At 51.2% G+C, this 13,475-nt stretch overlaps 2 protein-coding genes across 2 annotated transcripts; both read right to left on the bottom strand.

Moving 5' to 3' along the window:
• Positions 1–418: 418 nt before the first annotated feature.
• Positions 419–7,000, bottom strand: LOC132077010 (IgGFc-binding protein-like). The gene is made up of 7 exons (XM_059478452.1): positions 6,611–7,000; positions 5,342–5,921; positions 4,269–4,867; positions 3,224–3,788; positions 2,188–2,780; positions 1,168–1,660; positions 419–666 (listed from the first exon to the last, which is right to left on the bottom strand). The coding sequence occupies exons 1-7, from the start codon at positions 6,998–7,000 to the stop codon at positions 419–421; spliced, it is 3,468 nt and encodes a 1,155-aa protein (XP_059334435.1).
• A 381-nt stretch (positions 7,001–7,381) lies between these two features.
• LOC132077009 (IgGFc-binding protein-like) lies at positions 7,382–13,442 on the bottom strand. Its single transcript, XM_059478451.1, has 9 exons — positions 13,406–13,442; positions 13,137–13,203; positions 12,633–13,042; positions 11,664–12,268; positions 10,805–11,375; positions 9,577–10,157; positions 8,643–9,210; positions 8,305–8,498; positions 7,382–7,591 (listed from the first exon to the last, which is right to left on the bottom strand). Exons 3-9 carry the CDS (start codon positions 13,027–13,029, stop codon positions 7,382–7,384), a joined length of 3,126 nt encoding a protein of 1,041 aa, XP_059334434.1. The 5' UTR covers positions 13,030–13,042; positions 13,137–13,203; positions 13,406–13,442.
• Positions 13,443–13,475: the final 33 nt, after the last annotated feature.

Below are 13,475 nucleotides of genomic sequence, written 5' to 3'. Positions count from 1 at the left end.
TGGGAACACTGGTGAAGATACAGGGAGACACTGGGACATGCTGGGAGACACTGGGAAGGACACTAAGTTACCCCACTAAGAAACTGGGATGCATTGGAGGAACTGTGGAGGCAACAGAGACAAATTGGGAGGGATTGGGAACACTGAGGAGGAAACTGGGGGAGGACTCGATTGCCCTGGGAGGGACTGTGGACAATAGAGTGAATACCAGGGGAGACTGGAAGGGAGGGGAGACCCTGAGCTCTCACTGTGAGGACAGACCCTGGGCTAAAGGGTCCACTGGAGCATGTGTTTAGGGAAAGTGGAACACACAAGGAGAAATAATGACATAGGGGATGCTGGGGTACTGGGAGGGACTGGGGACACTGTGGGGGCACACTGAAGGGACCCAGGATCATCATGGGGAGCTTGGAAGGAGCTAGGGCTGGAACTGGGCTGTACTGGGAGGCACTGGGGCCACACTCACCTGGAAGTAGCGCCCCTGGTGGAGGCAGCCGCAGGTGCCCGGTAGGACGCAGCGGGCCCCGTCGAACAGCAGCCCCTCGGCGCACTGACACCCCTCGAAGCATCGCTCACTGCAGGGGGACGGGGCTGACACACCTGCACAGGTGTGCTCACAGGTGCGGGCACACAACTGGTAGTGGGTCTTGGGTGGGCAGGTGAGGGCTGGGAAAAAGAGGGAAGAAACAAAGGGAGTCAATGGGGGGCAGTGGAGCTACTGGGGGGTCATCTGGGGTCAATAGGTGTCTTCTGAGATCAATGCCATCCTATCTTTGGGGTGGGTGCTCCCATGGGGCTCCCATTTGGAGACGAGGGGGGCTCCAGTGGTTGTACAGGGTTCCCCCGGAGGACACAGGCTTCCTGTTTTGGGGGGGAGGTCCTCTTTGCGGGTGTGATTTGGGCATTCCCCAGAATGGGGGCTTAGCATTACAGACATGTGTCCCTTTTTCCATGCAGGAATGAGACCCTGCTCCACTCCCCCAGACCTCCAAATTCCCACCCCCACCAAAATTTCCGCTCCCTGCAGAATTCCTGTCCCCACAAAAATCCTGACCCGTGAATTCCCACCCTCCCAAAACGTCACCACCCCAAACTCCCAACTCCAATCTTCCTGTCACCTCAAATTCCCGACCCCCTCCAAAATTCCCAAGCCCTCCATGTACTCACAGCAACCCGTGGCCTCCCGCCACTCCCGGAGTGCACCTCCAGCTGCCTGGCACGCTGCTGCATAGCCCTGAAAACCGGGGCACGGGTCTCCATCCCCCCCGCACACCTGGCGCTCACAGGTTAGCAGGTATGTGCGGGGCAGCACCACCCCATGACACCCCGCAAAGGGTCCCTCCGGGTCCGCGAGCACCGCGCAGCGCCTCGCCTGGGCCGGGGAGCAGCTGGGGGAGGGCACCAGGCGGGTGCAGTTTGTGGGGGCGCTGCCCAGAGCCTCCTCGTCAGGGTCGTCGTCGTGTGGGTCCCCGTTGAAGTTGCCGCAGAGGCCCCGGGGGCGGTGGGATGCCGGGGGCAGCGTCAGCACCATATACGCGTTGCCATCGTAGAGAATTTTGGGACCCCCCTGGACCTGGAGCAGCCTGTGGGACCCCACCTGCGCCACCCCCACCGCGCCCTCACGCAGCCACAGCGGCAGCAAGTGGCGCTCGCCATCCACCTGGGGGAGACAGGGGTGAGGATCTCGAAAGGGAAGTCGGACGACCAAGGGTGGGGTTAATCCCCCAAATTAGGTTTTGTAACCCCAAAAACAGGGTTTGCACCCTCAAAACTAGGGTCTGGACTTCCTTCTGTGCACCTCAAACCCATGGTTTACATCCTAAAAAGGGATGGTGATTTACACTCCAAAAAGAGAGTTTTCAACCCCAAAATCATGGTTTCTGCCTCAATCACACGGTTAGCACACCAGAAAGGATCTGTACAGCCCAAAAGTGGTGTGTGTACCCCAAACAGGGTTTGTACCTGTGAAACTAGGCTTTCCTCCCCAAAAGCATTGCCCTCAAAACATTGCTTGCTCCTGAAAAACAGGGTGTGCACCCCAAAATCAGAGCTTTCACCTTAAACAAGGCCTTTCCTCACTGCTGCATCTCCCAAAACCCAATTTCCATCCCCTTTTTTGCCCCTCAAGGATCTTTTTGCCCCCAAAACCAGGGCTTGCAACCCCAAGCCCCCAGGGCCTCCACTCACCATCACCTCCCACTGCTGTCCCCTGTCCATCACCACAGTCACCCCATGTGCCGTCACCGTCACCCGCTGCACCTCTGTGTCCTCCTGCTCCAAGGCCACCGTGATAGGCTCCAGCTCTTCTTCAGGCTCACCCCTCTCCAACTCCAGCAGTAGGAGGGTGCAGGACCCCCCAAAATTCCCCAGGTGCCCATCGAAGGTGCTGTAAACCCCTGCCCCCAAAACCTGGCACTGTTTGCAGGTGCGGGGGTGGCACCCCAGTACCCCATCCTGTACTGTGCATTCCTCGTTACTGGAGCAGCCTGGAGTGGGGTGACACTCCAGCCTCCCATTTTCGGAGCAGATGCAGCGCTCAGTGCAGGGAGGAGCAGGGTAAAACTGCTCTCCACGGGGGTAGTAGCGGCCCTCCAAAACACAGCCACACTGGGGGAGGGGCACACAGTTATCCCCACTCCTGAAAAATCCGGGATCACAGAAACAACCTTCAAAGCATGTGGAGGCATCAGAGCAGTCCTGAGGTCCAACTTCGCCTTGGCAGGTGGGAGGGCACGGGGGGCCGCAGAGCTCATAGTGCTGGTTCAGGGGGCACACAGGGCCTGTCAGGAAGGGAGAAGGGTTGGGAACACCAAAACCCCTGCAAAAACTCCCTGCAAAGCCTCAAAACCCTAACGGACACCCCAAATTCCCATGGATTTCCCAAAACTTCCTTGTCTGAACCCTAGAATCCCTCATCCACGTCTCCCCTTGTGAGACCTCAAATCCCCATGTCCCCCATGGACACCCCAAAACTCCCTGTGTAGACCCCAAAACCCCCACTAACACCCTAAAGCCCCACATAGAGACCCCAAAACCCCTGGGAACACTTCAAACCTGCCATGGAAACCCCAAAGCCCCCACAGACAGCCCCCACTCCCCTTCCCCCTGCCAGACACCCCAAATACCTCCACGGACAGCCCAAAACTCCTTCCCAAACCCTGTGTCCCTCTCTGCCCTCCAAAACCCCCCTGCACTCTCCCAAGTCCCCCAGGTCCCCCCATACTGCAGAAGGCAGCTGTTCTCCATGGCCGCACGGCAACGCCCTGGCTCTGGCACGCAGCAACATAGGTGGCAATGGCTGGGCACACGGTGTCCTGGTGTCCCTCATACAGGCAGGCGTCAAAGAGACAGTCATCCAAGTAAGGGCCGGGCTCGATGATGTCGTGGCAGGCAGCAAAGGGCCCCCGTTTCTTCCCCAGCAGCCCACAGTGCTTATCTCCATGGTAGGCACGTTTCTGGGCATCACTGCACACCTGGCAGCCCTCGCTGCACCCAGCTGAGCATCCAGGGACATCGCTGACCTTCCAGCTGTCCCCTAAGTGGGTCTCATTGTCAGCATGGTGGCCATCACAGGTGACAAAGTCATCATGGGGGTCGCCATTGGCGTTGCCGCAGAGGCCACAGACGGCTCCAGCGTAGGTGTTGGGGATGATGACACGGGCATAGCTGTACCAGTCAAAGGTGACAGTGACACCCATCTCAGTGGTGATGAAGCCATGGACACCACGGAGAGACACCTGGAGCTGATGGTTGTGGGTGAAGGGAAGGTCCAACAGGACACCATTAACCTGGCAAGAGAGTTGCAGGTGGCATGAGGTCACGCAATGAAGTTGAAACCCACCCAGGTGTCATAGAATGACCTTGAAGACCACCTAGATACCACATGAAACCCTCCTGAAGACCATACAATAACCTTGAAACCTAACCCAATGCCATGGAATGGCCCTGAAACCCACAGATGCCACACAATGGCTTTGTAGCCCACCAAGACACCATGCAATGACTTTGAAACCCATCAAGGTGATTTTGTAGCCACCCAGACACCACCCCAATGACTTTGAAACCCATCTAAACACCATACAAGAATCCTGAAACCCAACCAAATGCCTTGAAATGACTTTTAAACCCACCTAAACACCTTACAAGAACCTTGAAACTCCACCCAAATGTCATGTGATGACCTTGAAGCACACTTGAGGACCATACCATGACCTTGAGCCCTCACCAGATGCCATGCAATGACTCTGAACCACCCTCATCATCCCTACCTTGACCTTCTGGGGATGTTCCTGGCTGAGGCTGAGGGTCATGTTGTACACCTCCATGGTGACCACCTTGGTGAAGGAGACCAGGTGGCTGCCACGGTGATTGTTCTCCACAGTGACAGCAAAGGGGATGAGGGTGGGGTCAGTGGAGCAGAGCCCAGCTAACAGGTAGACACAGGTACCCATGAAGTCGTAGCGGCGCCCATCGAAGGTGGTATAGTGGGGGTCACCAGTGGCCACACAGATGGAGTGTCTGTTGGCCACACACCGCCGCACGCCCTTCACCACTGCACACACCTCACCCGGCTCACACCCGGAGTCCTCGCACACCACCATTCCCAGCTCCATGTCACACCTGCACCTGGAGTGACAGGTGTCATCGCCCCAAAACTCCTCACCAGGGTGGTAGTAACGGCCATCACGGGTGCAGCCACAGCGGGACACCGGCACACACTGTCCACCACTGAGCACGTGGCCAGTGTTACAGGCACAGGTCTCCACACAGGGCTGGTCACAGGTGGCTGTACTGTCCCAGTTGGAGCAGGTGGCTGGACAGGCATTGCCACAGGACTCATAGTGGCTGTTTTCAGGGCAAGATAAGGCTGCAGAGGGAGGAAACGGGGATGAGGGAGGGATTAGGGGAGTGGACAGCATTCAACAGAGTAGGTGGGGATTGGGAAAGTGTCTTGAATATGGGGAAGGGTCTGGAAAACAAGAAGGGCCTGGATTGCAAGGAGGAAGGTTTGGGAAATGTGGGAAGACTGGGACAAGAGGGATGAAGTCTGAGCCACGTGGCAAGGGTCTGGGCCTTGGGGGATGGGGTCTGGAATGCACAAGATGAGGTCTGGAACACAATGATAAAGGCCTGGAACATGTGGGAAAGATCTTGGAAATGTGGGATGGATTCTTGGAAAGATGGGGTGGGTTCTGGGACACAAGAAGCAGCTGGAGCACCAGGAGAACTTCCAAGGATCACCTGAGAGATTTGAGGGTTTCAGCCTAGGATGCATCCCACTCCATTCCCCTCCTCCCCCACTCTGGCTCCTTCCCTTCTCAAAGAAAACCCCAGCCCTTACGGCATCCTGATGGCGTCCTCCAGTCATGGACCATGGCCCCATGCTTCTGACACGTCACTGCGTAGGTCTCCAGCACCTGGCAGAGGATTGACCTTGCCCCATTGCTCAGACACAGGTCAGACAGGCAGTTGCGATAGAAGTCATGAGGCTTCATTACGTTGTGACATGCTCTGAAGGGTCCCTGGAAGGATTTTTTGATGATCCCACAATAGTGGTACCCGCCATAAAGCTCCTTCTTTTTCTCATCACACACTGGGCATACTCCGTCACAATAATCCCAACAAATTGGGTCATCAACCTCAAAGTCAGCACTTTTCCAGTTTTTGGCCCATGTGACAATTGCAGTGATGTTGTCACCAGCCTCGGGGATGTCATCAAGGGGCTTGAGGTTGAAATTCCCGCAGAGACTACGGACGTGGCGGTAGTAGCTGCTGGAGAGGTTGATCTGGAGGTGCCAGTTCCAGTCATAGGAGACCTGGAGACCAAAATCTGTCTCCAGAGCAACACGGAGCCCACTGGGATGGACCCGCACCTTCCCGTCTGCCAGGAGCACAGGGAGCAGCGTCACCTCCCCGTTCACCTGCCAATGGCCCAACATTCCCAGTTATCTCAATATTTTATTCTCAACATACACCAATATTTTATTCCAAATGTATCCTAATATTTTATTCCTCACATATCTCAATTCTTTATTCCCAGCATATTCCAACACTAAATCTCATCATGTCCCCACATTTTACATATCCCAACATTTTATTCCAGGGATATTTTATTACTGATAGGTTCCAATATTCTATTCCCACTATGACCCAATATTTTATTCCCAGAATATCCAAACATTCCACAGTATTTTATTTCTGTTGCATCCCAACATTTTATTCCTGAAATATCCTAATATTTTATTCCCTAGACACAGCAACATTTTATCCCAGTTTACCCCAACATATTATTCCTGGTTTTGTTGCTGACATACCCCAGTATTTTATTCCCAACATCTTATTCCAATCTTATCACAACATTCTGTTCCTGACATATCCAAATATTCTATTCCCCATATTTTGTTCCCATAATTTCTCAACTTTTTATTCCTGACATATCCCAACATTTTATTCCCAAAATATGTCAATATTTCAACAATCAGCCTCCTGGTCTGACTGATTTATCCCAAAATAACATTGGCACTGCTGGATGAAGAAGGATGTAGGGAAGAGCTGGATGAAGCAAAAAGTTGGGAAAAAGCCCAAATTCTCACATTTCCACCCAACTCACCCGGACTCTTCCATTTTCATTCCGGTGGAAGGAGATGCGTTGTCCATAGACATCAACTTTGACCAGGGAGACATAGGACACAGATTGGATCCCACCACGGATGTCATTCTTGGCCTGGACCCTGAAGGGCACCAGCCCAGGATCATTCCCATGGGATTCAGCCATGGTGTAGGTGCAGGTTCCTTGGAAGTCAAAATCAAGGCCGTCGAAGGTTTGGAAGTGTGGGTCACCCCATGCCCAGCATGTGGCGACCAGGGCTGGGACACAGCGGGATTGGGCACCGCGGGGCCGGCAGCGCTCCTTGGGGCGGCAGTGCAGGGACTTGCAGGGGTCTGGGAGGGGAGGGAGAGCAGGATCAGCCATGGGCTGGGTGAAATAGGAGATAAACATTGGGGGAAGCCATGGGTTGGGCAAAAGGATGGAGAAGAAAGTGAGGGGAAGTCATATAAGAAAGAAAATTGCAAGATGGGAAAGACCATGGAATAGGAAAAATCACGGGATGGAAGAAACTATGGGAACAAACATGGAATGAACCATGGGAGAAATCATAGCATGGAAAACCATGGGAAAAACAATGAGAAAAAGCATGGGAAAGATCATGGAAGAAACCATGGGATGGGAGAAAACATGGGAGGAACCATGGGAAACATCATGGGATGGGGAACAAAATGAAGCAAGAAACCTTGGGAGAAACCATGGGAAGAATTGTCCCATTCCTCACCCTTAGAGGCAGAATTCTGTTCCCTCCACATCCCCTTCCTTTTCCCCATTCTACCCCTCAATCTCTCCCAGATCCACTTTGCATCTAAAACTCCCCTCTTCCCTCAACTTTTCCTCACTTTTTTTGATGCATCCCAAGACCCCTTCCTGGATTTCACAGAATTCGTCCTCAGTGCAAGTGTGGTCGTGGCAGGTAAGGCCCTGGCCAGGGACACAGGTGCAACGGTGCTGGCAGTGATCCTGGAAAAGCATCTCATGGGGCTGTGGGGGGGGAGAAGGGAGAAAGGGAAATCCATGAAAATAGGAGATAAAAAGGAAAAATGCAGAAAAAAGGATGTAAGTGCAGAAGAATAGGGAAAATAGTGAACAAATTGCTAGGCAAAGGGATGTACATGCATACCTTCTCTATAAAAAGTGGGAAAAAAGGGTAAATGCAGGAAAAAAAGACATAAATGTATAAAAATAGGGGGGAAATGCTGGGGAAAAGCATAAATAAAGGAAAAATGGGGAAAATGCAGAAAAATAAATGCAAACACAGAACACAGAGGAAAATACAGGCAAGAAAAACAATGTAACTGCCTAGAAATAGGGGAAAAGAAAGGGAACGCAGGGGAAATATGGCATAAAAATAGGAGGATGGAAAGGGGAAAATGTTGGGAAAATGAGAAAGAAAAGTAGGGAAAAATGCAAGAAAGAAAGGTGTAAATGCATAAGAAATAGAGAAAATGTGGGGAAATTATTTTTAAAAATATAAATACATCAAGCTAGGAAAAAAAAGAAAACACCATGATAACAGAGGTAAATGCAGAGAAATATGAGAAAAATAAACGCACGAAAAATATAGGTAAGGACATAAAAACAAAAAGAAAGAAGGAATATATGGAAAAAGGAAGCAAAGGTATAAAAATAGGGAGAAAATGAAGGGAAAAAAGACACAAATGCCTAAAAACAGGAAAAAAGGACAGAAAAACTACCTTATAGTATTCCCCATCCCTGAAGCATTCACAGTAATCCTTGGGAACGCATCTGTGTCCATCAAAGACAGAACCCTGGTGGCACTGGCAGCCCTCAGTGCAGGTCTGGGGACAGGTGGTGGTATTTCCGGTGCAGATGTTGGCACAGGTGTTGGTGCAAAGCGAGTAGGTGCTGTTGGCTGGGCAGGTGGGGGCTGGAATTTTCATGGAATCATGTATTGAGTTGGGTTGGAAGGGACTTTAAAGCTCACCCCATCACCATCATCCCATGTCCCGTGTGTCACCACTGTCACCCAGACCCAAACAGGAACATTCACCCCTTGCCCTCCCAAACTCACAGCAGAAGGATGACATCCTCCAAGTCCCCACAGCGACACTGGTGCCTTGGCATGCAGTGACATAGCTCTGGATACTCTGGCACAGGACATGTGTGTCCCCTCCCGTCATGCAGAGGTCATGGATGCAGGATTGGGAATACGGGACGGGGTCAATGATGCGATGGCAGGAACCAAAGGGACCTTCAGGGGCCGTGAGTAGGCCACAATAGTTGGGTTTTTGGAGGACTGCCACTTTCTCCTCTGTGCAGGTGGGACACTCATCCTTGGGACAGGTGTCATTGCAAGGTGTATCTGTTGTTTTCCATGCAGATCCAAAGGCTGTTGCATCTGGAGCCAGCTGGCCACTGGAAAGCTGGAACTCATCATTGCCTTGGCCATTGTAGTTGCCGCAGAGGCCACACAAGCGCCCCATGTAGGTCTGGGGGACTGTGACCATCACGTGCTGGACGAGGTCATAGTGGACAATGAGGCCGAAGTCAGTGCGGAGCAGGACACCTGTCCCATGTGGGTAGACCTGGACCTGTCCCTCACTCAGGATGGTGGGGAGGTGGTGGGAAATGGAATCCACCTGGGATAGAGAAGGAAGAGTCCTCCAGTGAGGAGGTGGGACCAAACATTTGGGGGAAACAACTTCCAAACATTATTCTGACAGATTTGTGGATCCCACTTGGAAGAAAAAGTTTGAATGAGAATGGATTAGTCTTGGAGATGGGATGAGGGCTCCCCTCACCAAGGAAACAGAGTTTCGGGGTTGATTGAGGTAGAACGAAAAATTTAGGGAAAACAACTTCCAACCAAGGTTTTAATGCATTTACAGATCTTGCTTAGAAAGAAAAGTTGGACTGGGATGGGAGATGGGCTGAGGTGTCCTTTCTATAAAGAAACCCAGTTTGGGGGGATCCCATGAGATTTGAAACATAAAGTGCCATGTTACCATGACATCTGCCCTTTTTCCTTGTTTCAAGGTCAAGGTGACCCCATAGACTTCCACAGACAACACTTGGATCCCGGAGACCTTCCCCTTCTGCCACGCCTCCTTCTGGATTGTGACCATAAATGATCTCACGTTGTCACTTGTGCAGGTCTGGGTGAGGATGTAGGAGCAAGTACCAGTGATGTTGAAGGCCATCCCATCAAAGGTAACATAGGTGTGGTCACCTGTGGCTACACAGGTGCTGGACAGCTGCAAGGGAGACTGGATGACATCACTGATGACCTTCCCATGGCCACCATCAGGACGGGAAGTATTTTGGCACTCCACAGTGCCACCAAAGAGGCACTGGCACATCTCCTGCTTTGTGGGGTAGAATGTCTCCCCCTCTTTGTAGTAGACTCCATGGTAGCTGCAGCCACAGTGGGACATGGGGACACACTCGTCACCGCTGAGCATGAAGCCATCCTGACATGTGCAGCCCTCGCGGCACCACCCTTGGCATGTGGCAGAGTCAATACCGCAGGTGTGCTGGCAGGTGTGGGAGCAGAGCTCATAGGAGCTGTTGGAAGGACAGGGAATATCTGCCGGGAAACAATGGGATTCATAAGGAATCAGGAAATTCCAAGCCAAATCCTGGAACATTCCTGGAATTCAGGTACAAACTTCACCAAATACAGGGTTTTTTAGCCCATGGCAAACTCTCAATTTTCATCCCTGTGCACATGACAAGGGACATCATCAAATGACGATCCAATGATTATATGATGATGATCCAATGATCATCCATAAGGAACATCCCAGCCCATTTCAATAGGAATTTTTCCACTAAACTACCCAATTTCTCACATTTCTGTGGAGAAAAATGTAACATTCACTCAAAGAATGGGATCGCTCCACATTGGGTCCTCAACTGATCTCCAGGCTGAATCCCTTTAACCCAATTCCACTATTTTTTGGTACATTTTTTGATGGTTCTCCCTCTAAATTATCCACCTTTTAGCCAACACCAGGAAATTGGAGATTTTGAGGGGGTAAATTATTCCAGATGAGACAACTTCTTCCTTAGGAAAGGTTTAATTTGGGTGGATTATGGGATCAACCAAAACTTTGGGTGGAATTTCCACTGGATTCCCATGCACCTCTGGATTGTTCATACATGGATTTGGAGCAGATTTGAGGATCCTTTGGATACTGCTGAAGGAAAAACCCTCCCATTGTCCCAACTTACAGCAGAAATTATCTGTCCTCCACCTCCCGATGGACACACCAGCAGCCTGGCATGCGGTGGCGTAGAGGGCAATGACTGGACAGATCCCTTCTTCCTGATCAGGGAACAGGCAGGAGTCATGGATGCAGCTCTGGAAGTACTGGTGGCCATTAACATGACTATGACATGCTCTAAAAGGTCCATCCACTTCCAAAATAATTTCACACCCCATCCCAGAGACTTCCTGCTGCAGCCAGGAAGGTGCAAGTGTGCTGGAACATTCCACTGTTGACCTCTCACCACATCCTGGGACATCTGTGACCTTCCAGCTGCTCCCAAAGGCATCTGGGTCTGACGTCACATGGTTGTTCCTCATCATCATGTCGTCACTTGCAGCACCATTGTAGTTCCCACAGAGCCCACATAGGGCATTAGTGAAGCCACTGGGCACCATGGTGGTGACGTGGCTGTACCAGTCATAGGTGACAACGAGGCCAAAGTCGGTCACTACCACCGCATCCTGCCCATGACGATAGACAACAATCTTTCTTTCACTGTAGTGATATGGGAGATTGATCAACTGCTCATCAATCTGGGGAGAAAACCATAACAATTGATCAACTTTGCAAACTGATAGTAAACTACTTTCAACAGCCAGAGCAATCAAAAAGCATTCATTTAATTAAATTTTGAATTGAATTAAATTTTGGATTTAAGAGAATGAGAAGGACCAAGTCCCAAGAGGAGGTTGATCAACCACTCCTTGATCTGGAACAGGCAAATTATGTTGATTTAATTACATTTCAAATGTTAATAGGATGAGGTTTGGGACAAGGTGGAGAATGTGGTGAAAAAAGAAGGGATCATTTCCTAAACTCACCATGATTTTTCCAGGATGTTCCCTGCTAATGCTGATGGTTTTGTTGTAGACTTTGACTGTCACCATGGCAATGGACAACATGAGGTTGTCACTTCGGTGGCCATTCTGCACCAACACCTGGAATCCCACCAAATTTTGGGTGTCCTCACACAACCCTACCAACAGGTAGACACATGTCCCCTGGAAGATGAACCTCTTGCCATCAAAGGTCTCATAGTGGGTGGCTCCAACAGCAGTGCAAACCACAAAACTTCTGGGATAACAATCCTGGATCCCCTCCTCCACCCGGCATTCCTCCTCAGTGCCACAACCAGAATCCCGGCACACTGCCTGCCGCTGCTCCGCATCACACACACAGCGTTGAGTGCAAGTGAGGTCACCCCAAAATTCCTCTCCAAGGCCATAGAAGAGACCCCGAAAGACACAGCCACATTCAGAGGGGGGGATGCAGGTGTTGGCATCAAGGACAAGGCCCTCGTGGCACACGCAAGTGTCTACGCAGGTGGTGACAGCGGCACAGCTGGATGACACAGCGGGGATGTTGCAGGAAGGGAGGAAGGCGAGGCCACAGGTGCTGTAGGTGCTGTTGGGCGGGCAAGTGAGAGCTGGACAGGGAGGGAGACAGCAGTCAGGGTGGGGCGGCACATGGTGGAACAGACTTCTTTGACTATCTACGCAGATATCCTGGAGTCTCCATGGATTTTATGGAGTCTCCATGGACTTCCTAGGCCTTCTGCCTGGACATTCTGGAGTGTCTGAGGACTTCTTGCTCAGACTTTCTAGAGACTCCACACACTTTGTGGACTTTCTACATGGACTTTCTGGAATCTACCTGGACTTCCATGGATTTCCTGCTTGGATCTGCTGCCATAACCTTTCCCAGCCCATGATCCTATGGATCGTTAGTCCCACAATAATTAGGCTCTGCCCATCCCAAGGAGCATTTTCACCCAACCATCCTCTACTCACGACATCCCACTGTTGTCCTCCAATCAGAAACATTGATCCCCTCCTCCTGGCAGTCATCAGCATAGGTCTCGAAGGCGTGGCACAGCACATCACGGTGCCCCTCATTGGCACACAGGTCATAGATACAGTTCTTCACGTAGATATTAGGACTAATAGTGTCATGACATGACCGGAATGGCCCAGAATGTTGGGACAACTTCCCACACCAGGTCTCTGCCTTGTATGTCACCGCCTGGTCCCATCTGCACCGCCCACAGTCACCGTCGCAAGTGTCCTGGCAGCGGCTACTCTCACTGGTCACCTTCCAGCTCTGCCCAAATTCCACAATATCCCACACTTGTTTTCCATCAGGAGAGAGAGTGTCATCCTGGGGATTCCCATTGTTGTTCCCACACATTCCGCACACTTTTCTAGAAAGAGCAGCCGGAAGTTTGATCACTATATGATCATCCCAGTTGTAGAGAACTTTCAGCTTGAAATTTGATTGGATCAACATGGATTTACCCTTCTGGTGGATGCGGAGCTTCCCATGGGAGAGGGAGATGGGAAGGTGCGAGCGGTGGTTGTTCACCTGGAGGACAACAAAAACCATCAAAACAACCAAAATCCTTCAAAATTTGGCATAGAGTTTAAGAAGACTAGAAGTGTTTTCATGCAAGGGTTACCTGCACACCAGCAAACCCAGGAATTATTTAGGATAAGACCCTCAAGATCATTGATAAATATGCAATTTCAGCAAAATTTTTAAAAATTGGGAAATTATGATGGCTTACCCTCACCATCCCATTCTCTGACTGGACAGCAGTGATGGTGACGTTGTCGACATGGATGGTGATGGAGCTG

The sequence above is a fragment of the Ammospiza nelsoni genome, chromosome 9 (genome assembly GCF_027579445.1).
Source record: "Ammospiza nelsoni isolate bAmmNel1 chromosome 9, bAmmNel1.pri, whole genome shotgun sequence".
NCBI classification, from domain to species: domain Eukaryota; kingdom Metazoa; phylum Chordata; class Aves; order Passeriformes; family Passerellidae; genus Ammospiza; species Ammospiza nelsoni.
The sequence above is the reverse complement of the archived record's forward strand: the minus strand, read 5'-3'. Positions and strand labels throughout refer to the sequence as shown.